This window comes from Chelonoidis abingdonii, chromosome 20, assembly GCF_003597395.2.
Source record: "Chelonoidis abingdonii isolate Lonesome George chromosome 20, CheloAbing_2.0, whole genome shotgun sequence".
NCBI classification, from domain to species: domain Eukaryota; kingdom Metazoa; phylum Chordata; order Testudines; family Testudinidae; genus Chelonoidis; species Chelonoidis abingdonii.
In genome coordinates, this window is record NC_133788.1 from 24,813,854 (window position 1) to 24,839,327 (window position 25,474).

General features: G+C 42.4%; 1 protein-coding gene across 4 annotated transcripts in view; it reads left to right on the plus strand.

Moving 5' to 3' along the window:
- MYO1C (myosin IC) overlaps positions 1-25,474 on the plus strand; it is a 146,164-nt gene that overhangs the window by 111,902 nt on the left and 8,788 nt on the right. For all 4 annotated transcript variants that reach the window (XM_032788283.2, XM_032788285.2, XM_075074027.1 and 1 more), the window contains exons 15-29: positions 2,626-2,720; positions 2,970-3,016; positions 3,340-3,420; positions 3,636-3,741; positions 7,741-7,858; positions 8,090-8,203; positions 8,378-8,454; positions 8,594-8,662; positions 8,894-8,978; positions 9,761-9,920; positions 11,732-11,815; positions 22,610-22,703; positions 22,824-22,879; positions 23,697-23,832; positions 25,327-25,397. In XM_032788283.2, the coding sequence (XP_032644174.1) occupies positions 2,626-2,720; positions 2,970-3,016; positions 3,340-3,420; positions 3,636-3,741; positions 7,741-7,858; positions 8,090-8,203; positions 8,378-8,454; positions 8,594-8,662; positions 8,894-8,978; positions 9,761-9,920; positions 11,732-11,815; positions 22,610-22,703; positions 22,824-22,879; positions 23,697-23,832; positions 25,327-25,397 (1,393 nt within the window). The remainder of the gene's footprint in view (positions 1-2,625; positions 2,721-2,969; positions 3,017-3,339; positions 3,421-3,635; positions 3,742-7,740; positions 7,859-8,089; positions 8,204-8,377; positions 8,455-8,593; positions 8,663-8,893; positions 8,979-9,760; positions 9,921-11,731; positions 11,816-22,609; positions 22,704-22,823; positions 22,880-23,696; positions 23,833-25,326; positions 25,398-25,474) is intronic.

Consider the following 25,474-nt stretch of genomic DNA (forward strand, 5'->3'; position numbering starts at 1 on the left):
GCTTGCCTCATTTATCTGTTAAGACAACCTTTCTAGTAGGTGTCACACCAGCCCACAGGATTGGAGAAATTGTAGTCTTGATCGCAGACCTCCCACTTACTGTATTTTTCAAGGACAAGGTCTCCCTATGACCACACCCAAAGTTCTTATCTAGGTTGCTGTCAAATTTACATCTTAGTATATTCATCTACCGGTATTTTTTCCTAAACCACATAAATCTCAGTGGGAGACTTCCCTTCATATGTTGATGTACGATGGGCATTGGCCTTTTAACTGGACAAAACCAAACAATTTTGGATATCATCTAGATTCTGTCTCCATTGTAGATAGATCAAAGGGGTCCATGATCTCTTCACAGAGACTGTTGAGATGGATCTCTGAGTGTATTATTTCTTGCTGTGGCGCTGCTAGTGGTTTGCCTCCCCAGAGGATTATAGCACAGTTTACCAGATCGCAAGCAACTTCCTCAGCTTTACTCAAAAACATTCCAGTGTGTGAAATATCCAGAGCTGCTATATGACTTCAGTGGGTACTTTTTCTAAACACTATGCCTTGGTTCATGCTGTAGATCTGATGTGGCACTTGGTTCTGCTATACTGTCTTCAGTCTTGGACTTGATTCCGAAGTTTCCTCCTTGTGAGTATACGGTTCAGGAATCACCTGAAGTGGAGCACCCATAGGGATGCTACTCAAGAAGAAGAAAAGGTTACTCACCTTGTGTAGTAACTGTGGCTCTTTGAGATGTGTCCCCTGACGGGTGCTTCACTATCTCCTCTGCTTCAGACTGTTTTTGTTGGACATTCGGATAGAGAAGGAACTGAGGGCAGTTCGCTCGTGCAGCATTATATACTGTTGCAGCATGGCATAAGGTTATATAGAGCGCATGCACAGGCTGAATGGACACTGCTAATGGAAAATCTCCAATCAAAGGCTCAAGAGGCACATGTACACCTGAAGTGGATAATCCATGGGGACACACATCTCAAAGAACCACAGTTGCCGCATCTTTTCATTGTTTTCATCAATACCACTGCCTGCCCAGTTATTCCCCATTTTGTATTAGTTTTTAATTCTAATCCTGTCCTCCAAAGAGCTAGCAACCCCTCCCAGTTTGGGGTCATCCAGAAATTTTATAAGCATAGTCTGCATTCAGATAATTAATGAATCATTACTGAAGATGTTGAATAGTTCCATACAAAGGACAGACTCCTGTGGGACTTCACTAGATACATCCTCTGAGTTTGACAGTGACAATCACTAACTGTTCCGAGATTGATTCAGATACTTCCTTAAGTATCCTACGTACTTCATCAGGCCCTGCCAACTTGAATAGACCTAACTTATCTAAATAGTCTTCAACTTGTTCTTTCCCTTTATAACACAACAATAAAAAACAAGCAGCATAAATACAGTAAACATATACAAGAAATAAAATTACTTATAACACAGAAATGTAGAAAGAACTGAGATAATCATCCATACACATTTCATACAGGGGAGAGGCCTACAAAAACAGAGTACAAGAGAAATCAGACACTAAAGGTCATTGTCAGGTTCCTCAGATAAAAAGAAATCTGAAGAACTTTAAAGAAGTTTTTAACTTAATCCTCTATTTCAAAAATAGCCAATGCAATAGTCTTAACACAGGAGTCAGGAGAGCATAAATATCCGGACAAACTGCTGAATGTTAAATAGTTTGCAAACCAGAGAAACAATTCAGGATGATCAGCCAGAAAACTCTTGCCAAGAGTCCAAACTAGGAATAAGTAGAGCATGGACTGGAAATGTATGATTTTTAGTGAGATTTAAACAATACTGCTGCTATTGTAGTGAATCTTCCTTTGGTTTTTTTATGTAGCACCATTCACTGTGGCTTTCTGCTTTCTAGTTGACATTCTGGGATATTGCCCCTTCTTTGACTCTAATAAATTATCTCTACGGCCTCCACACAAATTTTGCAGGTTTGCAGTCCCTAATTTTGCCCTTTAGGTTGCTTTTTCTCCATTTCATAGAATCATAGGAATGGAAGGGACCTTGAGAGGTCATCTAGTCCAGTCCCCTGCATTCATGACAGAACTAAGTATTATCTAGACCATCCCTGACAAGTGTTTGTCTTACCCGTGCTTAAAATTTTTAGAACGGTAATTTTAAAAACTGCAACACCAATAAGCCAGGTCTTTTCAAAAATCCCTGAATCTTTTCATATTCTCAATTCAAGGTCTGAATGGCATCATCCTTGTGACAACCTCCCAGGGTGGTTTCCCTGATAACTTAATCTCTGTTGCCAGAAACCTTCAGGTCTCTGGCCTGCTGTCTCCAGTGTGATTTCACATGCACACAGAGTTGATCCCCTTTCTTCTAAAAAGTTAATCACTTATCCCTTTTGGAACAAGTCCAAATATTTTTTCTGGTACTGGAGTGATAGTTGCTGGTCTGTGGCTCCCATTTACCTTAGTATTGCTGTTCCTAGAGAGAAACACAGTGTCAGATTACCTGTTTTCCTCCCGTCCCATCCCTCTGCCAAGAGCTGTGATGGTTCTGTACTTAGCATCAGTAGTACATGTAGATGAATCCTATTTGAGGCTAGTATCTTCTGCCCATTAAGCCTTTTTTCCTTTTCCCTAGACATAAGCTGGCTGACCAGAAGACTCGGAAGTCTCTAGGCCGAGAAGAGTTCCGTCTCTTGCACTATGCTGGAGAGGTCACCTACAGTGTCACAGGTAAATGTTACACAACAACTACACCATTGCCTGACACCAGGGTCACTTTTCATCCCCATTTTCCCCCACTTCAGACAGTTACTTCTTTTTTCTCCTCCTATCTCCTGTTGTTCAGATTAATACATTCACACAATATCTAAATATGTAATTTGATTAATCAAATTACTTTTCCAGCTCAAGGTCCTGCCTTACTGAGGAGGACTTCCCATGAAACACCCACAGCAGGCTGAGTTGTTTGTTTTTCTCTAGGTTTTCTGGATAAAAACAATGACCTTCTGTTTCGGAACCTGAAGGAGGTGAGTGTCGATAGAAAACTGCCTGTTTTGTGGAGCATTGTAAAGCATCAAGTTTAGAATGGAGAGGGCTCTGAAGGTATCATCTCTGTCTTGGACCTTTCAGTCTTCAAGATGCATTGTTCACATGGCTACACTATGCAAAAAAACCCTGAGATCTCAGAGTTTGTTTTATCTTTGGTGTTTATCATAGAAATTAGAGATATAAAAGACAGACTGGGTCTCATCTGTTCCCCTGCCAACTCCCAAAAATATACATTCTAGTACTTTGTCCAGTCTGCCTTTAAAATTTTTTAATGCATTTGTCCTCTGCTGTTTCTTTCTAGACCATGTGCAGCTCGGAGAATCCCATCATAAATAATTGTTTTGAGAGGACTGAGTTGACAGATAAAAAGAGACCTGAAACAGTAAGAACACAAGAGTTGGACTGAAGCATAGTCATTTCCAATTGCTGAAGATAATGTCTCCTTCTCTCTAAGATTGTGGTATAAAATAGGACTTCCATGATGTTTAAAGCTTTGATACTGAAAAGTTTGTTCTTAGCCTTATGCATGTGGTGCAGTGTCACAAAAATTAGTCATAATCAGTCACTACATATCTGAGTCTTTCTTCTTTCTTCTAGGTGGCAACTCAGTTTAAGAACAGTCTGTCCAAACTAATGGAAATTCTGATGTCCAAGGAGCCATCATACATTCGCTGCATTAAACCTAATGATGCTAAACAGGCTGGTAAGGTTTTAATGTCTCTCTCTCTCTCTCTTGTCCGCTGCTTCAGGAAATTTCCAGTCTTTAGGAATGTGTAGGAAATTCACACCAAGAGTTATAACTTGGGACCAGAGATCAGGTAAAGATGCTGTCCCAGTTCTGCTAAGATAAAATAATTGATTTGTAGAGCGTCAAGATGGGTGAGGTAATATCTTTTATTGGACCAACTTTTGTTGGTGAAAGAGACAAGCTTGTGTCTATTCTGTATTCATGATCAATTCTTTTCTTGCCCTCATCGTACCCATGACTTAGTCACTGGAGAAGTGGTATCAGGATGTAGAATGACCATCATCAACGATCCCAGCCTCTCCATTCTGATTCTGTACCTAGTTCCTGTCGCCTAAGAATCCTAAATAGTTATTAGGTTGCTTTGTGGCTTGTGTTATACAGGAGGTCAAACAAGATGATCTAATGGTCCCCCTTCTGGCCTTAAAATCTATGAATCTGTTTTTTAAGCTTTGCTGTTTGTTGCTGCCTGTTTATTCTCGTTATATTAATAGTAATTTGAGTTTGGGTGTTATTGCCAGGGACTTTATTTTGGTTGGTGTTCCTTTGCCAAGCAAGAAATGCTCAATAAAATGTATTAAACATATATAAAAATAAAGGGGAAAATCATTAAAACTTGTCAGAGTTGAAAAATTGAAACAATTAAATCCTTCATTTTAACAAGCTTTCTTATTCTCCCTCTTTCCCCTCTCCCATTGTCATAGCATCTTTTAAAGGGAAACTCTTGCTTAAAAGTCTCTCAAATGGCATCAGGTATCCTTGTTGAGGAAAGAATCCATCTCAGGTGGTATCTCTGATATTTTGTCATTGATGCTGTTTCTTTTTAAGACAAAACATGTCAAAAACACAAAGGGGAAGAGAGAAAAGAATAGCAACAGACAGGAAAATGCAACTTTTATTCTTGGTGCTTGCAGTTCAGTTACAGGAAGATCATAGGCACAGCACATGGCCGGTGGCCCAGTTAGGTACTGTTGGCAGGCAAGAATTGCTGTTTGCTGTGACCAGTTCAATAAGCTAAGTTCTGAGATGTGACTCTTTGCAACTATTATTCAGGATATAGCTAGAGAGATGTTGATGTTATCCAGTTTCCCCTTCTTGTGTAGTCTTGTCAGAATGTCTAGGAAATAGAAGACCCAAAGATGTGATGAAAAATCCCCAAACCTCCATGTGTGGTGGTGGTGGTGATGGTGGGGATGCCAGTGCTGGTGATAGAATGGATAAAAATTGATTATTTTTTATTTAAATCATACAGGTTTATTTGTTAAAACTAAATCTATTTAAAATAAAATTTAAAACTGGTAACCTATATCAAAGCATAATTTATGATAAATTAAAATTTAAATTAAATACAAAAAATATTATTAAGCAATACATGATTGCTACCAAGTTTTAAAGAGGGTTCAACCACTGAACTACAGGAAGTCGCTGGCTAAGCCCCTGGAACCAGGGTTTGTTGAATTGCTAAAGCAGCTTTGGACAGAAGTAGCCTCTTCTGAAGGTGAAGAGAAAATATTTTCTTCATTCAGTTTATTCAGCTAGTTCAGTTCAATGACTAGTTGATTAAAAATTAAGAAACCAATTGGGAATAGAAAAAAGCAGGAAAGCATGTTTTCCTCTTCCAATCTATGAATAAAACTAGGTGGAAGAGAATGAGATCATCTAGTTCTAATATCTTGAAGGACGTGATGACCAGAAACAATCAGTTCATTTCACTTACAACAAATAATACTTCCTTTGTTTAATAAATCAGCTAATTTTGAATGCAAAACTTGTTTTTGCTAAAAAATAAAATAAAATAAATTTTCTTTTGTATATATCCAAAGGTAATTTTGTTAAAAAAATTAAAATGCTGTTTTTTGTGCATTTTTCCATTGAATTTGAATTGCCATCCAAACTGAGCTTGACACAAATCACAGGTAAAACGTTAAGCATTTAATAAATAGAAAATGGTAAATGATGTATTTCCTAATATAATGTTAAAAATGTAAAAATTAAGAATATAAATAAATGTAAGTTAAGCTATGTAACTAATTAAATAATGTGTATAGATATATTGTATCCTTATGACTAGCAAAAAAAAAAAAAAAAAGCACCAAAATTAATGTTAGTTGAAAATGTTTTTTAATGGTTACCAACTAATGAGAATCAATAACTAAAAAGTACAAATACAAAACATTAAAATCAAAGATATCCATCATGGTTACCTGCTTGCTGGTTTAAATGATTAAAATTGGTGATTTAAATCAGTCCACCTTGTTTGGATAATGTGGTAGTGGTGATGATTATGATGTTACGCCAGTCTTTGTCACACTAAAAGGATTGCTGTCATGCTGAGCTATGTAAGTTGCTCAGTGCTCCTGAGAAAATTCCAAAGAAATCAAAGCCTTGTCCATTGTCACATTTCCACATGGTTCATATGTGAATATGTTTGTCCCCATAGAAAGGCTTGGGTGTGTTGCTGTAACAAATCTGTAATCTCACCAGAAGCCTTGAAACCACCTATTTAGCAGCTCTTTTAGCTCCAACAAACTTTGTTTATATTTCTTTGAATCTGTTTTGTGCTTTCTTTCAACAGTGTTACTGAACAACCCATAATAAAGCTCAACATAACCATAGGGTTGCCAACTTTTTACTCACACAAAACCGAACACCCTTGCTCTGCCCCCTGCCAGTTCCCTCCAGTGAGGCTCCTCCCCTCCAAATGAGGCCTCACCCTCACTCACTCCATTCCCCCCCACACCCGTCGCTCACTCTCCCCACCCTCACTCGCTCATTATCACTGGGCTGGCTCAGGGGGTTGGGGTGTGGGAGGGTGCTGAGGGGTGGGGCCGAGGGGTTCAGAGTATGGGAGGGGGCTCCAGGCTGAGGCAAGGGGTTGGGGTGCAGGTTCCAGAGTGGGGCCAGAAATGAGGGGTTCAGGGTGTGGGAGGGGGTTCTGGGCTTGGGCAGGGCATTGTGGTGCGGGGTGGGGGGTGAGGGCTTTGGCTGGGGGTGTGGGCTCTGGTGTGGAGCTGGGGGATTTGGGGTGCAGGAAGGAGTTCAAGGCTGGGGCTGAGGGGTTTGGAGTGCAGGAGAAGGGTCAGAGCACTGGTGCTGAGGGGGGGTGCAGGCTCTGGGGTGGGGCTGGGGATGAGGGGTTTGGGGTGTAGAGGGGTGCTCCGGGCTGAGACCAAAGGGTTCGGAGGGCAGGAGGAGGGTCAGGGCTGGGACAGAGGGTTGAGGCACTGGAGGGATTGCAGGCTATGGGAGGCACTTACTTCAGGCAGCTCCCAGAAGCAGCAGCATGTTTCCTCTCTGGCTACTACGCGGTAGTGTGGCCAAGTGGCTCTGCGTGCTGCTCCATCAGCAGGTGCTGCTCCTGAAGCTCCCATTGGCCCCAGTTCCCTGCCAATTGGAGCTGCGGAACCAGTGCTTGAGGTTGGGGCAGCGTGTGGAGGGCCCCTACACGTAGGGGCCTGAGGTGGGATATGCCGCTGCTTCTGGGAGCTGCAGGGAGCCTGCCTTAGCCCCGCTGCACCACCGACCAGACTTTTAACGGCCCGGTCCGGAGCCACCAGGGTCCATTTTTGACCAGTCATTCCTGTTGAAAACCAGACACCTGGCAATCCTACATAACCAGCCTTCAAGACTCCTCCTGGTCCTTGGAGTTCTTAAGAATGACACTACCCAACTGGTATTGAGCTGGCCAGCCTTGGATTCGGCTATTATATATGAGGAGAACTTCTTAGTACTGTATGAGTGAGGAAGGCTGACTTTGCATGGCAAATGGAATGTTCACTTAGTTGATACCTTGGCTGAGTTCCTGATGGCAAAGTTAGTTATTATCTAGTTGGTTAGTTGGCAGAGTGATTACGAAGAGCTGATACCGGAACAGTTCCTTTTCCAGACTAAAGGACCCTTTTCTAGATTGAAAGACAGTGTAATGTGATGATTTTCCACCATTAATGTGATTTCTAGGTCGGTTTGATGAAGTTCTAATCCGACATCAAGTGAAGTACTTAGGACTGATGGAGAACCTGAGAGTGCGTAGAGCTGGTTTTGCTTATCGCCGGAAATATGAAATATTCCTGCAGAGGTAGGATTTACAGTAATTGTCTCAAATCTGTTCTCCCTCACCATCTCTGCACTTACGTGTTCAGAACAGGAAGCTTCTATACAGCAAACATGTAGTCTGTTTAACTAGAAGGCCTTGGTTACCAAAATGAATCTCTGTCTGAGGGAGAGGCACTGTGACTCACCCTTTGTACCCTGCAGAAGTGCTCCAATTTACTTCTCATTATAAAGTCTCTCAATTGTTTATTTCCAGATACAAATCACTCTGTTCAGAAACCTGGCCCACGTGGGAAGGACGGCCCCATGATGGAGTGGCTGTGCTTGTGAAACATCTAGGCTACAAACAGGAAGAGTATAAGATGGGCCGGTCAGTTATTTCTTTCTTCCCTAATTTGGGGTTGTGAGTCATAGGGAGTCTGTGTTTAAATACGGACCCTGTGTCTCGAGGGTGGGGGAGAGAGCAGAAGCTCCAGGGGGATGGTGAGGGCAGGAAGTAGGTTCCTTTGGCCTCTTACACATAATCGTACATTTCCATTTCCAGAACAAAGATTTTTATTCGTTTTCCCAAGACTTTGTTTGCAACAGAAGATGCTTTGGAGATACGGAAGCAGAGTCTGGGTAAGTCATACACATTTAACCAGTTGGTTTAGGAGACAGCTATCAGTGTGCTTTGTGTTTTGAATTGACCTATTCTCTGTCAGAATCCCAACCTTGACCACTATTTCTAAGAGAGAGCTCTTTTCTTTTCCAATTTCAGCCACAAAAATCCAGGCCACATGGAGAGGCTTCTATTGGCGACAGAAATTCCTGCACATGAAACATTCAGGTATGTGAGGGCATGGGAAGCTGAATAAGCTTATGGCTAATTACGTGTATAGTTCGAAACCTGTATTCTGTTTCTAGCAAGGGGATGGGTGGAAAGGGGAACAGAAGTTGATCTGAGTTTGAGATGCAAGAATAAAAAGCCAGAAAGCATAGAGTAGAGGGGAATATTTTGGATTATATGGAATTAAGGAGTTCTGTCCAATGTAATACCTTTTGTTTTTATTGTCTTCAGCAATAACTATCCAGTCATGGTGGCGTGGAACCCAGGGACGCCGAAAAGCCGCCAAGAAAAAGTGGGCAGTGGAGACAATTAGACGGTGTGTTTTAAAAAAAGAAAAAATTGTCACATAGATTGTAATGTAGATGGAGATTCTCAAAACCTAGTTTCTAAAAATGAACAGGTGGGGATAAACTGTCTTTTCAGTGTTGTTTCTATGACTTTTTTTAAAAAAACACATTTGTTGAACAAAGCTCAAGAAATGAGGGAATTTGCCTGTTTTCAATAACACAAGAATTCTGGTTCCTCAGTGGAATAGAGAAGTTGGTGGATCTGTAGTTATTTTCATACACTTAAGACTATGATGCGAAGTTTGAGTATGGTGGCTGAAAACAAGCACTGCTTTTCCTATATGCCAGCACAGATTACAGATCTCTAATACAAACCTCTAAAACTGGGTTCCAGTGCAACAGGGGAACTGAAACATTACCCCTGCATTTTTTTATATATGTGGAATCCTCTATCCCTATGGACAGTTTCCCTGTACTATCCGCTCTCAACCTTATATGCCCTGGGAGATGTTTACAGAGCACATGTTCTCAGTTCTTCGCAGATCCCTGCCCAATTCCCATTCCTTTGCAAAGTGTGTCTTCTGTTTGTCTGACGGTTTCCAATTAATTTGTTTTTTTCCCTGCAGATGCTAAATTTCTTGTTTATAGTCAATTGCCTTCAGTAATGGGGGCATAGGAAGTCTTGGTGTTAAACAGGTTTGTTGTAGAACCATAGATGATTAGAGTGGAAGAGACTTAGATTCTTTAGTCGAATAATCTGTATCAAACCAATCCATAATGGTTACTGATCTACCTTCTTCTGCCCATTCAGGTTTATTAAAGGTTTTATTTACCGGAACTACCCTCGCTGTTCAGAGAATGAATACTTCCTAGATTACGTTCGCTACTCCTTTTTGATGAACCTCAAACGCAATTTACCAAAGAATGTTTTGGACAAATCATGGCCAACTCCCCCTCCATCACTCTGCGAGGTAGGCAGAAGAAAAAGAGGAGGAGTTGACTACTTTGCGTAGACAGAGTCCTGCACTGTAGTTTCAGTTACTGAAGGCCCTGGGTCACACACATGTCACTGAGAGAGCAGTGAAACCTGTAGAACCTTCATTAGTAGCGGTGATGTGTGAGAAAGAAAGAACTATGTGTGACTCTCATTCTACACTGAAGTAGTAGAACTGGCAGCAAAAACAACCAAAACATAGACTCATAGACTCTAGGACTGGAAGGGACCTTGAGAGGTCATCAAGTCCAGTCCCCTGCCCTCATGGCAGGACCAAATACTGTCTAGACCATCCCTGATAGACATTTATCTAACCTACTCTTAAATATCTCCAGAGATGGAGATTCCACAACCTCCCTAGGCAATTTATTCCAGTGTTTAACTACCCTGACAGTTAGGAACTTTTTCCTAATGTCCAACCTAAATCTCCCTTGCTGCAGTTTAAGCCCATTGCTTCTTGTTCTATCATTAGAGGCTAAGGTGAACAAGTTTTCTCCCTCCTCCTGATGACACCCTTTTAGATACCTGAAAACTGCTATCATGTCCCCTCTCAGTCTTCTCTTTTCCAAACTAAATAAACCCAATTCTTTCAGCCTTCCTTCATAGGTCATGTTCTCAAGACCTTTAATCATTCTTGTTGCTCTTCTCTGGACCCTCTCCAATTTCTCCACATCTTTCTTGAAATGCGGTGCCCAGAACTGGACACAATACTCCAGTTGAGGCCTAACCAGCGCAGAGTAGAGCGGAAGAATGACTTCTCATGTCTTGTTTACAACACACCTGTTAATGCATCTCAGAATCACGTTTGCTTTTTTTGCAACAGTATCACACTGTTGACTCATATTTAGCTTTAACATAAGTTAATGTGTATACTGAGCATCTTTGTGAAATTACAAAAATGAAATGACTGTTGATTATTTAATTTATTTTACGTATAATTATTAGTGAGGTCAGTAAGTGACACTAAAAATGGAATCCAGTTATGACATTGTTAAAAAGCAACTTTTCAAAGTAGAACTGCACTTTTAACGCATTGGGTATGATTTTCAGAAATGCCTAAGTGTCTTAGTATTTCAAGTGTTGGACAGATATCATTTAGCTCAGAATAAAATTTTCAAAAACACCTCAGGGACTTCTGTAGGCATTTTTGACAATTTTACTCATTTTGTTCTGAGTTAAATGGCTTTTGCCTGAATGGTTAAAATGGGCTGAAAAGCAATGGAATGTATTTGATTACCCATAAAGAAAGTAATTAAACTTTGTTTTCCTGTCCAGTATATTATTTTATGTTTTGAAGAGTGGCCTCTAACCCAGAAAGGTGACAGTGCCCTGGATACATGCTTTCTCCACCTGAAAGTTCACTGAGCTGCAATATAATCCCATAAAATCTTACCTAAAAGCCCCATTTTCATGACATTTTCCAAAAAATTTGCTCCTGGGAGTGGATCTTCTTGGCCCCTTAAGATTCTTGTGTGTGCCTTGTTTGGCTCATAGGTACCTCCAGAATAGGCTGGAGGATGTGAAGAGGAAAATTCCCAACCCCAAGCCCAAACAATCTGGTTGGAGTACAATGCAGGACAAACTGTCTCAGCACAGTGCAATAGATTACTTGTTTTTAATTTTAAAAATATTTCTGCAATAACATACAGTGTTGAAGATGAATTGTCCAAATTCAGCCTTGCATTTTCTGCATTCTTATCTCTTCTCTGTTCTCTCCTTCTATTCTGTTAGAATTGTTTTGCCTTTGTTCAACTGAAAGCCATCTTCACTTACCATTTACTTCTTTAGGTATCTCAGCTCTTGAGACAACTGTATATGCAAAACATGGTGTGGAGCTACTGCAAGAGAATCAGCCCAGAATGGAAACAGCAGGTGCAGGACATTTACGTTACTTACCAGATCTCTCAAGTATTGCTAAGGACAAAAGGTGGGATCTGCACAGGCACTTAGATGCCCAGAAAAATCATAGGAATAGCACTGTGATCCACAAAGCCAAGTTAGAAACCTAGGCTCCATATATAATGAATGGGTAGAGATGGGTACCTTAGAATGTGATCTACCACACTAAGTAGGGAGCCACATAAACTAGCCAATGGGCAATACAAACTGGGGGTGGGGACGAGGAGTCCTCAGCAGACTTAGGGACGTATTTCTGCTTAGTGATCAGTGATCCACAAACTGCCTGGAGTCAGGTGGCTTAGGCACCTAAAGTATCTTGTGGGAATGAGTTAGGCAGCTGTTGTGCCCCACGCAAAAGGGGGAAGTGGGGAGGATTGGTGGTGCCCACTTTTTAAGTTTTAGCCCAATGGCTAGCAGATTTGCTTGAGATATGGGAGACCCAGAGTCAAGTTCCCCTTTCCTGCCAGAGGGGAAGAAAGGATTTGAACAGGGGCCTCCAGGCTCTCAGGAGGGTGCTCTGACCTCCGAACTATGGGATATTGTGATGTGAGGCTCCTTCAACCTCTTCTGTTGAAGCTGTTTCACTGTTAATAAGTGATGAACAAGTGATTGGAGCAGCAGAACGGGATCCTGGGTATCCCACTCCCATACCCCCAGTGCGTGGCCTAGCCACTGGACTACAGAGGTATTCTCCCTTTCTTTGTCCCAATGACTATTTACTAACCACTGGGCTAGATGTTACAAGGTAGGTGCTGCTGTAGCTTCCTCCGCCATCACCTCCTTCCCTGGCAGCCAGATTTTGAATGGGACCTGATCTGGTAGACAGCCTGTGAGCACACCTACCAGATCGGGCCTCACAAGTGACTTAGGCAGCCAAACGCTTATCTTCTCCCAGTTTATGAATCACTTTGGGGCTTAGGTGTCTGGACACTTAGAGGGAGGCAGCAGTGAGCATCCCAGAGGCAGAAACATAGGTACCTAGGGAACCTTTACTCTGACAACTTAGGTGCTGAGTGAGTTTAGGCACCTACACAGTTTTTGGTGGTAGTTCTGTGGATTGCACTGGTGCTAAAACTGGGACTTAGGTGCCTAAACCTGGTATTCTGAAGCCCAATATGGGTTTTAGGTTCCTAAGTAGTTTTGCAGATCTGGGGCCTAGCAGTTTTTCTCAATTAACATTATTTATTATAGGTGAAGTAGGGGCTGGGGGATTGATAGAGGGGAAAGGAGATAAGGCATTGGAAAGCGGTTGAATGGGGGGCAGAGGCAGATAAGATCAGATGGAGGAGAGGGCAGGAGTCCCAAGAGGGTAGCTAGAAGCAGCAGGGAAAGAGGGCATCTTGGGAGGAAGAAGCTGTCATCAAATGCCCACTGACAGTCAGTTTCACAACTGTCTCATCATCTTTTAGTGGCTAGTCCACCTAGAGGATAACGGCCTACTACTGCTACTAGTTAGTTCATCAGCTCAAGTGATAGTTTTGTGCTACGGATCTAAAGGTCCCAAATCCTACTGCTGATGAAGCTGGAGGTTATTACAGTTCCATGTGCTGTAATTTCTGGTGGGGTTTTCAGTTTGCTTTTAAAATCAATTAGGAAATCAATTCCCAAAAACTACATTAAAAGAACATTATGGTTGCAAATGGTTGCAAAGTGAAGTACTCAAAATTTAGGTTGCCTTGATGCATGTGTATTTTGATATAGTCTTTCACTGGAAGAAGTTTGTTTTGAGGAGCAATTTGACGTATGGTAACTCAGATCAATTAGGGAAGAGAGTCCTGGGGTAGAAACAGCCATATATAACCCAAATAAATAGAGCATAGAAAATATTAAATATGTGCAATATAACTGAATTACCACTGGTGTTAGCACCTTAGCATTTGCATTTTCTGACTTTGGACTTGTCTACACAAATAATTAGTTTCCTTTCAAGTGCTGGTCCCTGTGTGTATTCCACTGTGGGATATACATGTGCTCTACAAATCTGAGATAGGATTCTTTCCAGCAGTATCCATTGCTCAACACCGTCACCATTGCTTTCTTCGTGCTCTGCGTTAAGGGAACAAGGGGTTATGCAATCCAGCTGCTTCTCCAGTTCCTTCTTACCACCACATGATCAGAGTCAGAACCCTTGTGTCCAGAACTGATCCTTGGTTTCAGTCTGTAAATACAGTGTTAAAAATGTGTTTTTAGTGTTAGTTTACTTAATGTAGATAGTTAATACCTTCCCCACCCCAGGGAGCCTCCCCTGCCTCCTCAGTGTGGAATTTGGATTATGCCTAGGCTTTTTAAATCTGTCTCTTCTGCCCTCACTCCTCTTCGGTCCATGGCAAGTACCAACAATGTCTTTATTGCCTAGGAGAATGCTACATCTCTGCACAGTGCAGTATTTGCCACTCCTTATCCAATCAAACTCGGCAAGTGTGGGAACTCTGGTTTAAGGAACATATAATGGAGTGTGCAATGAGAGACTCTGCCAGACATCCAGGAGCACACATCCTAGCACCATATTGTCTGACCAGGTCTTAAAGACTTATTTCCTGAGCCTCATGGCCCTGGCCAGAAAGCTCATAAAACCAAGATTGCCTAGATACCAGCCTCGGCATTAACAATGGCACCAGCTCTGGTACCAACCACAAGTAAACACAGGGATCCGAAGCACGGGAACTGTTGGTATTGGTTAACGACTATTTGGTGGAAGCCCAGTGCATGATCGGTACCACCTCAGTCCCATAAAGAATCACTGATCACTAAAACCCTTCCCACACCAGTTCCAGAAATATGGGGAGACAAGACTCCATGCCCTTCAAGAAGGGTAGAGAGACACATCTCACCAGAGGATATTTCAGTCCTCCTAGACCTGCAGTTTCCCTTACTGATGGAACTAACCCTTACCAGGAAGATTCTGACTCCAACAGACAAAGCAGACTTTGGGAAGAGAAGTTCATCCCCTATCCCATCTGTTTCATCTGCACTGAGGGCACTGTCAGTGAAAATGGACTCAATTTTTTCCTCATTCGGGCTTCAAGAGCAGATCTCAAGAACTTAAAAAAGAAAATTGGGGTAAAGGATGATAAAAGCTTGCATCATGAGCAAATGAGAGGTGGGAGTCAATGGCTCAATAATGCATAAGGATTGATAATTGAGGCGAGCTAGGCTGTAGAGGACCTTAAAGCTAAAGACCAGTGATAAACCAGCTCTGAACGAGGGTGCCAGGGGAGGCTACAAAAGGGAGAGCAGGTACTCCCAAGACAGGTGGGTAACCTGAAGTTAAACTCCCCAATCGGTCAATCGGAGCAGGCTGCACGGAGGGGACTGAGGGATGGTGAAGAAATTTGGCAGCATGTCACCTCCAGAAGAAGAAAGAGGAGCATCCATGTACCAGCAGTGGAGATACAGATGAGCAACCGTTTTTATGTTCTCTCCACAGGTACTAATGCAGAGAGTGGACTAGATGATACATCTGAGGGAAGGGAGCAGAAGGAGACTCCACCAATTGGAAGGCATGAGATGCACTGTCCTAGGGATGGGGTTCCGTGACCACCACTCCCAAGAGGAGGAGGAGGGTGGTGGTGGTTGGGGACTCCCTCCTCAGGGGGACTGAGTCATCTATCTGCCGCCCCGATTGAGAGAACGGAGAGGTCTGCTGCTTGCGAGGAGCTAGGATTCACGATATGACGGAGAGACTGCCGAGACTCATCAGGCTCTTGGATCGCTACCCCTTGCTGCTTCTCCATGTGGGCACCAGTGATACTGCCAGGAATGACCTTGAGTGGATCACTGCAGACTACGTGGCTCTGGGAAGAAGAATAAAGGAGTTTGAGGCACAAGTGGTGTTCTTGTCCATCCTCCCTGTGCAGGGAAAAGGCCTGGGTAGAAATCATCAAATTGTGGAAGTCAACGAATGGCTACGCAGGTGGTGTTGGAGAGAAGGCTTTGGATTCTTCGACCATGGGATGGTGTTCCAAGAAGGAGGAGTGCTAGGGAGAGACGGGCTCCACTTAACGAAGAGCGGGAAGAGCATCTTCACAAGCAGGCTGGCTAACCTAGTGAGGAGGGCTTTAGACTAGGTTCACCAGGGGAAGGAGGCCAAAGCCCTGGGGTAAGTGGGGAAATGGTATACCAGGAGGAAACACGAGCAGGACAGTGCAAGAGGGGAGACTCCTGTCTCAGACTGAGAAAGCGAGACAATCAACGAGTTATCTTAAGTGCCTATACACAAATGCAAGAAGCCTGGGAAACAAGCAGGGAGAATTGAATCTGCACAGTTCAAGAACTATTGTGATGAATACAGAGACTGTGATAACTCACGTGACTGGAGTACTGTCATGATGGATATAAACTGTTCAGGAAGGCAGGCAGCGGAGAAAAGTGGGGAGTTGCACTGTATGTAAGAGAAGCAGTATGACTGCTCAGAGCTCTGGTATGAACTGCAGAAAAACTGAAGTCTCTGGATTAAGTTTAAGATGGGAATAAGATGATGTGGTGGAGTCTGCTATAGACCACCAGACCGAGGGATGAGGTGATGAGGCTTTCTTCCGGCACAACTAGCAGAAGTTATAGATCGCAGGCCCTGGTCTCATGGAGACTTTAATCCCCTGATATCTGTGAAAGAATGCAGCAGTGCATAGACATCAGGAAGTTTTTGGAAAGTTGTAGGGGACAGTTTCCGGTGCTAGTGCTGGAGGAACAACTAGGGGCAGAGCTTTCTAGACCTGCTGCTCACAAACAGGAAATTAGTAGGAAGCAAAAGTGGATGGGAACCTGGGAGGCAGTGACAGAGAAATGTCAGTTCAGGATCCTGACAGAAGAAGAAAGAGGCAGCAAATACAGATCCTGGACTTCGAGAAGCAGACTTTGACTCTCAGGAACTGATGAGCAGGATCCTGGGAGATAACATGAGGGGGAAAGGATCCAGAAGTGGCTGTATTTTAAGAATCTTATTGAGTTGCAGGAAAAAAATCCATGTGTAGAAAGAATAGTAAATATGAAGTGCCAGTTGGCTTAACAGTGAAATCCTTGCTGGTCGTAAAGGCAAAAAAGCTACAGAAGTGGAAATTGGACAGATGACAGGAGAGGAGTATAAAATATTGGTTCAGGCATGCAGGAGTGAAATCAGAGGCAAATCACATTTGGAGTTGCAGCTAGCAAGGGATGTAAGAGAACTAAAGGTTTCTTCAGGTATGTTAGCAACAAGAAGAAGTAGGAAGTGGACCTTACTGAATGATGGAGGAACTATGGACAGAGGATGTGGAAAGTAATGTATCATACTTTTTTGCTTGTTTCACAACAGGTCAGCTCCCAGATTGCTGATCTGGGCAGCACAGTATGGGGAGAAGGTGACCAGCCCTCTGTGCAAAATAAGTGTTTCGGACTATTAGAAACTGGATGAGCAAAGTTTGGCCGCGATCACTGCATCTGAGGTCTAAAGGAGTTGTGGATGTGATTGCAGAGCCGTTATCTTTGAACATTCATGCGATCCGGGAGGTCCATGACTGGAAAAAAGGCAAATGTAGTGCCATCTTTTAAAAAAAGGAAGGAGGAGGATCCGGGAACTAAGGCAGTCAGCTCACCTCAGTCCTGGAAAAATCATGGAGCAGGTCCTCAAGAATCATCTGAAGCACTTAGAAGAGTGAGTGATCAAGAACTCAGCATGGATTTACCAAGGGCAAGTCATGCTGACTAACCCAATTGCTTCTATGAGGAGATAACTGGTCTGTGTGATGAGGGGAAATCAGTGAATGTGGTGTTCTTGAATTTAGCAAAGCTTTTGATATGTCCCATATTATTTGCCAGCAAGTTAAAGTAGTATGGCTGATGAATGACTATAAGGTGGATAGAAAGCTGGCTAAATCGTCAGGCTCAACGAGTAGAGTCAACGCTCATGTCTCATTGAGCCAGTTTTCAAGCGGATTCCCAGGGTCGGTCCTGGGGCGATTTGTTCAATATCTTCATTAATGATCTGGAGGATGGCGTGGACTGCACTTCAGCAAGTTTGCAGATGACACTAAACTGGGAGGATGGTGCACGCTGGAGGTAGGGATAGCATACAGAGGACCTAGACAAATTAGAGGATTGGCCAAAAGAACCTGATGAGGTTCAACAAGGACACTGCAGACTCTTGCACTTAGGACGGAGGAATCCCATTCACTGTTACAGACTAGGACCAAATGGCTAGGAACCGTTCTGCAGAAAAGGATCTAGGGTACAGTGGGCAAGAAGCGATATGAGTCAACAGTGTGCCTTGTTTCCAAGAAGGCTAATGGCATTTTGGGCTGTATGTAGGGCATTGCCAGCAGATTGAGACTGTATCATTCCCCTCTATTCGACCATTGAGCCTCATCTGGAGTACTGTGTCCAGTTTTGGGCCCCACACTACAAGAGATGTGGAAAAATTGGAAAGTCCAGTGGAGGCAACAAAAATGATTAGGGCTGGAGACGATACTTACGAGGAGAACTGAGGAACTGGATTGTTAGTCTGCAGAAGAGAGAATGAGGGATTTGATAGCTGCTTTTACTACTGAAAGAGGGTTCCAAAGAGATGGATCTAGACTATTTCAGTGGTACTGATGACAGAACAAGAGTAATGTCTCAAGTTGCAGTGGGGAGTTTAGGTTGGTATATTAGGAAAAACTTTTTCACTAGGAGGGTGTAAATCACTGCAATGGGTTCCCTAGGGAGGTGGGGAATCTCCATTCTTAAGGTTTTTAAGGCCGGCTTGACAAAGCCCTGGCTGGGATGATTTAGTTGGAATGTCCTGTTTTGCGCAGGGGGTTGGACTAGATGACCTCCTGAGGTCCCTTTCAACCCTGATATTCTATGATTCTATGAAACTATGCTTCTGATCTCCCACACTAGTTATCAAGAAGCAAAAAAGAAATCACACAGTCCCCTGTATTCCAGTTCTCTGTCTCCCAATCAGTACCTAGATCCAGTACAGTGAGAAGTTACTTTAAACTCTGCTCACATATACAAAAACATTCTTCTGACCCCAAAAAAGTCAGCCACGTAACCAGGTCAGTATAGGTTTGGCTCTTACCCAAAATACCACACTGCCAGCCAGTTTAGTGTCCAAAAATAAAGGTTTATTATAAAGAAAAGGGAAAGAACAAGAAGAGAGATGTTAAATGGTAAAGCAGTTACATACATATAATGACTTCAAAGTCCATATATCAAGTTCCTAGCAGTATAGGCGAGTCTGGCTTGAAAGTCCCCCTGGATCACATCCACAGCTTGGATGGGTCATTCAGTCCTTTGCTCAAAGCATCAGTTTGTAGCAAAGTTCCTCCAGAGGTGAGGTAAGCAGGATTGAAGACAAAATGGAGAAGATGCAGCTACCTTTTATAGCCTTTTGCCATGCGGCCTGTGCTTCCTCTGTTTCAAACACAAGCTGCCCAGCACATGGCTTCAAAACCTTAGAATTCTGTCCATAGGCATGTCTGTCTGAGTCATAACATGTATTTGCCTTCTCTCAGTGGGTCAGTTGTATAGCTAATGGTCCTTAATGGCAGTGCTGCAGATGCCAAACTGTCTGGAAGTGTCACCCAGAAGCATAGAACAGGTTTGGAATACAGACAGACAGACATATCTATAACTTATAATACAAAGGTGATATAAACATACAAATGAGATTATCATATCTGGCAAATTATAACATTTTTTGCAGATATCTTACATGGCATATCTGGAACAACTCATTGCAATTTTACGATATTAGTATTCATAATATCCTCAAGTGTCCCCCAGCATCGTGGGGAGGAAAGCACAAGGGACCAGAGGATGAGGGGGGTATAATATAATCAAAACAATTCGGTGGGAAGATGATAGGATCATTTTGAATGGATTTGAGAAAATGGATGAAGCTGTAGGGATAGAAGAAAAGGAATGGCTCTTCTAAGTGTCTATGTGTAAGATAGGTAGCGTATTTTTTGTCACACACACATTCTCACCCTCTCTTACATACACACACACACACACAACTCCGGAGTGGTAATCTTACAAGAGATGCAGAATAGTAAGGCTAGTCATTTTCCCTTTCCACAATACTCCTAAAGCTATGCAAATCAGATGTGTGAATGAGCAATATTCCAGTCCAACAGCTCTCCAGATTGCATGAAAAGATCCATGTAAATTCACATTGATATATTGAGTCATTGAGAATAATAAACCACCAATGAGATTCCATTTCCTGCATGCAATAGCTCTGTGAAAGCAGATAATGAGAAATAATATTAAACATGTGGGACGTTGCTAAAATATCTCCTAAATATGTTATATTTTAATTTAAATACAGTTGGTTTATATTTACATAGCTCTAGTTACATACCTTACAAAGGCCCTTAAAACACTAAGCACACCTAGTAAAACATTACAGGTAGGCAAATTCCTAGAGGAGGAGACTGCAACGAAAATTGCTGGCTACAAATCTCTGAAAATGTCTGACTAATGAATTGTGCAGGGAATGGCTGGTTAGTGTAGATATGGCTGTGCCAGTTTGCACAGATCTTCAAAATATTGTTCTCAGTAGCTTGTTTTATTAAAAAAAGCATCTTTGTCTTGGAGACTTATAGATAGGACCCTACCAAATTCACGGCCATGGAAAACACGTCACGGACTGTGAAATCTGGTCATTTGCCTTTACCCTATGCTATACAGATTTCACGGGGGAAACCAGTGTTTCTCAAATTGGGGGTCCTGACCGAAAAGGGAGTTGTGGGGGGTGGGGTGTCACAAGGTTATTTCGGGGAGTGGGGGGGTTGCGGAATTGCCACCCTTACTTTTGCACTGCATTCAGAGCTGAGTGGCCAGAGAGTGGTGGCTGTTGGCCAGTTGCCAGCCCTGAAGGCAGTGCCTCTGCCATACCATACCATGCCATCCTTACTTTTGCGCTGCTGGTGGCAGAGGCTCTGCCTTTGGAGCTGGACTCCATGCCAGCAGCTGCCGCTCTCCAGCTGCCCAGCTCTGAAGGCAGTGCCCCCACCAACAGCAATGTAGAAGTCAGGGTAGCAGTACCACAACCCCCCTCCGCCCCCAATAACCTTGTGATCCCCCATCTCCTTACTGGGTGAGGACCCCTACAATGACAACACTGTGACATTTCAGGTTTAAATAGCTGAAATCATTAAATTTATGACCGTGAAGTTGACCAAAATGGACTGTGAATTTGGTAAGGCTCTACTTATAGATGTGCTTTTGAACTATGAGAGTTAGGCAACATGACTTATCTACAATGTTTTTAACAGTTAGCCCTCTAAATAATTTGCAGCAAAAATGTGGCATCAGGAAAATTAGGTTATTGACAATGCTGTTGCCTGCATTAAATTATTGCCACATCATTTAAAAGTCTCTGCGTGGCTGTTTTTGTTCCTTGTTCTGTGCTAGATCTCCCACTTGGGCCTTGGCAAGCTGAACAGAATGCTGTTTTTTTGCCAACTAGTTAGCAATGGCTATCCCTCAGGACTGATACTTTCATCTTTTTCATCTATGAAGTATTTAGTATACTTCAGGTATACACACACTGCAACAAAACATATGTATTATTGAGTCACAGAGCCTGGGTCAGTTGATTTGGGCTTGCAAGTTTCAGGCTGCAGGGCTAAAAGTTGCAGTGTCACCGGTCAGGCTTGGGCCTGAGCTCAGAGACCCTTCCCCCTAGGAGTTTCAGAGCCCAGGCCCCAGCCCCAGCCCAAATGGCTATGATGCAATTTTTAGCTCTGCAGCCTGAGCCTCATGTGCCCGAGTCAGCTAACCCAGGCTAGCCATGGCCATGCTGCATATCTTTTATTGCAGTGTACACGTACGCGTTGGGTGCTGTACAAATAATAGTTTGTAATGTTCTATTTGTCCTTATGTGGCAAAAGCTGTTACTTTGCAAGGTCATACATCTAAGAACTAAAAATGTGGGCTATGTTTATATGACTGGGGACTGTCCAGGAAAGCAATGCCTCTGAAAGACACGTAGGTGTCATGGTGCATAACCAGCGCAACATGGGCTCACAGTGTGGTGTGCTGGATAAGAGAAGACTTGCTATCTTTAGCTATATAAGCAGGGGACTTCTGAGTGGAAGTAGGGAGTTCTTGTTATCACTGTATACAACATTAACTGGATCATTACTGGAATACTCTGCTCAGTTCTGGTGGCCAAGCTTAAAAAAGGATGAGGACAAAATAGAAGGATTTCATAAAAAGAGCATAAATTACTTCAAGTCTGGAAAATGTACCTTACAATGAGAGAATGAAGCTCAAACTGTTTAGCTTAACAAAGAGCAGGTTAAAAGGTGACCTGATCAGCATCTATAAGTACTGTACCTGCATGGGGAAAAATTGCCAATACCAGAGGATTTTTGTAATCTAACAGACAAAGGCATAAAAGATCCAATGGCTATAAACTGAAGCCAAATAATTTCTCCCTAGATATAAGGCACATATTTTTAATATTAAGATTAACTGTTGGAACAATTTACTTAGGGATACGGTATTCTCCTTCACTTGAAGGCTTTCTATCAAGCTTGGATGTCTTTTTAAAAGATATGCTGCATCACCACCAGAAGTTATGGGCTTACTACAAGCAGTACTTGTTGCAATTCTATGGCCTGTATTATGCAGGAGGTCATACTATATAATCATAACAGCCCCTTCTGGCATTAAAATCTAAGACTCTCTCCTTTATGGAGCTTCTGGAGATAGCTATTGGTCTGTATTTAGAGAATTTTACTCTGTTACACAGATCCAGAAAACTTCTTTTTTTTTTTTTTTTCCTCCTCCTTGCAGTTAGATCAGAAAGTGGTTGCAAGTGAGATGTTTAAGGGTAAAAAAGACAATTATCCTCAGAGTGTTCCCAGACTCTTCATCAACACTCGACTTGGTGAGTAGCACTCAGAAACCTGAACAGGGAATATTTGTACTTTTTCCTCTCTCTCTTTTCTACTCATTTCTCTTCCTGCCATAGTGTTACTCCTGACCTTCTCTTTGGTTTCTCTTTTAGGCACTGAAGAGATAAACCCTAAAGTCCTTCAGGTTTTAGGAAATGAAACAATCAAGGTGAGACTTTGTGTCCTGTGATTACTGTGAAGCTTCTGCAATCATTCAGTGGAAGTGAAGTCTTTACCAAGTGTCTGGATTTCCTGACATGATGTATTAAGAATTCTACATTAAATTAGGGAGTATCTATGATAACTCTGTGCTGAGTTGGTAATGTTCCAACTGCAAAAATTGTAGTTTTGAGGTGTGTGTAAATTTGGATTATGTAGTTTTTGGAATTGAAAAGTGGGTTTTCCTGCTGGTGGAGATGATACACTAGGTGAAAGGGGCTAGAGTAGGCCAAAATGCATTATAGCCATGAGTTAAATTTGGCCTTTCAACACCACTGTGAACTGGATGGTATTATCTTCTTGTTGGTGGAGAAACTGAGGTATGGGTTAGGACCAGCTTAAATCAAATAGGCAGGCCTAAAAATAGAAGCCAGAATGCTTGTCTGCCACCCCCATAAACTGTATGCAGTGTTGTTATAGCCATGATGGTCCCATGATATTAGAAAGGCAAGGTGGGTGAAGTAATATCTTTTATTGGACCAACTTCTGTTGGTGAGTCAAATTTTTGAGCTTAGAGCTCATCTTCAGGCCTGGGATTGTATATAACAATGAAAGATATCAAATTCCAGACCTGAAGACGACGACCTCTGTATGAGCTCAAAAGCATTTCTGTCTCTCACCAACAGAAGTTGGTCCAATACAAGGTATTACCTCACCACCACCACCACCAGCACTCTTGTCTCTCTGACTTCCATAAACTGACTAGTCAGTGCTTTCTACATTGGAGGGCAAGAAGTTACTTTTGGAAATCATAACACTTGTTTCAGTATGCAGTTCCCGTGGTCAAGTATGACCGGAAAGGATACAAGGCAAGAGTGCGGCAGCTACTTCTCACTCAGAATGCCATCTTCATTGTTGAAGAAGCCAAAATCAAACAACGAATTGACTATGCCAATCTGACAGGTAAGGCAATTGCAGGACACATGATTTTTGCTCACTTAATGATTATAAGTGGGGGCGAAGACTCCAGATGTCTGTACATAAGAAGACAGTGTTAACAGAGTAGCTTTTTAACTTCAATATCCTAAAACTGGGATTTGCCAAAATGGAGCCCCTACTAGTGTGCACTGTAAATATTCTTTGTACAAGTGTGATTGTTGGGATGATTCCAAAATTGATCAACTACGTACACTTGCTACATGGGAGTGTCACAGTCTCCAAACGCCAGCCAGAGCAGTGTTAATCTCTCAGCTCTTTGGGACATTGCTTAGTTTTCCAGGCCTCAGGCATTTAAAGTTTTTATTGGTTAGGATACACTAGAAAAATGCTAACGACTATTACTCAGAAATAATTTGTACCCAGGTCAGCCCTTGGCTGATGTACTGTGGTCACCACTTGACTTTACCTTGTCTGTGAAATCTCTTCAGACCTACTTACTCCCACCCCCCTTCCCTCTCTTAGTTCCAAAACGCCCTACAGTCCCAGACACTGCAGTCTGCAGCATTATTGCAAGTCTCCTTTCCTCCCTTCTCACCCAGTTCAGGAATTCACCACTGCATTGTTCTAATCCTGACCTCACAGAGTCTTCTACTGCAGACATAGTTGTCAACATTTTTAAAAAGTTTTCAGGGGCAACACCAATTCAGGAGGTTGGGTCCCACAGGACCCTATCATTGCAGGGCTGAGCATGCTTCAGTGAAAGTTAGGTTATTTTAATTTGAATGTCCTAATCTCAGGCTGCAAAATGTTTGTATCTTAGATTTTAATCTGAAATACTTCTAATGCCCATCATATATTAAAAAACAAACACGCTCAAATCCTTTTAAAACAAAATGCGACACTGCACACAGTTCTATACCTGGAAGAGAACGAATCATACATGAGATGTTAATGCACAACTGGAAGGTGCTCAGATACTATGGTGATGAAAACAGTACAAAAACCTACATACAATAGAATTTCTGCATACTTCAAGTTATCTGGGTGGGCCCATTAGGGTGTGTTCAGAGGGAAGACTGTAGGTTCAGTCTCCCCTCATCTCCATCTCAAGGAGAAGATGGCAGGTCTGTTCTCTTGTAACATTCTCTGGGGCATATGTCCTCAGTGAAGTCCTCATTCGCAGGGATAACTTCGGCATTTCCTGACTTTTGTTTTATATTCTCAAACTTAGCAACGCTATTAATATATTTTTATATTTAATGTAAGTTTACATTTTGGGCCAAGCCTTAGTTTCTGAGTGATTATTGGGAGATGGAGACAGAACAATAAGTGGCTGTTTCGTTCTCTTCCAATTGAGACACCATATAACTTGTTTGTCACACACATGACAAATTTCTAAAATGCTTGGAAAATTGATGGAGTCCTTTGTACTCAGTTCAGGCTTCACAAGGACCGCTAGTATTCAGACTGTCTACGCATCAAAATATGTTGGAGTCAAACACCGTTTCTGTTTTGCAGGAATCTCAGTCAGCAGCTTGAGTGACAGTTTGTTTGTGCTTCATGTGCGCTGTGAGGATAACAAACAGAAGGTAGAACCTCATCTGTGTCATTCACTGTCTCACTATCCATAAGTGTTGAACATCCCAAACTGTATGAAACAGCTGCA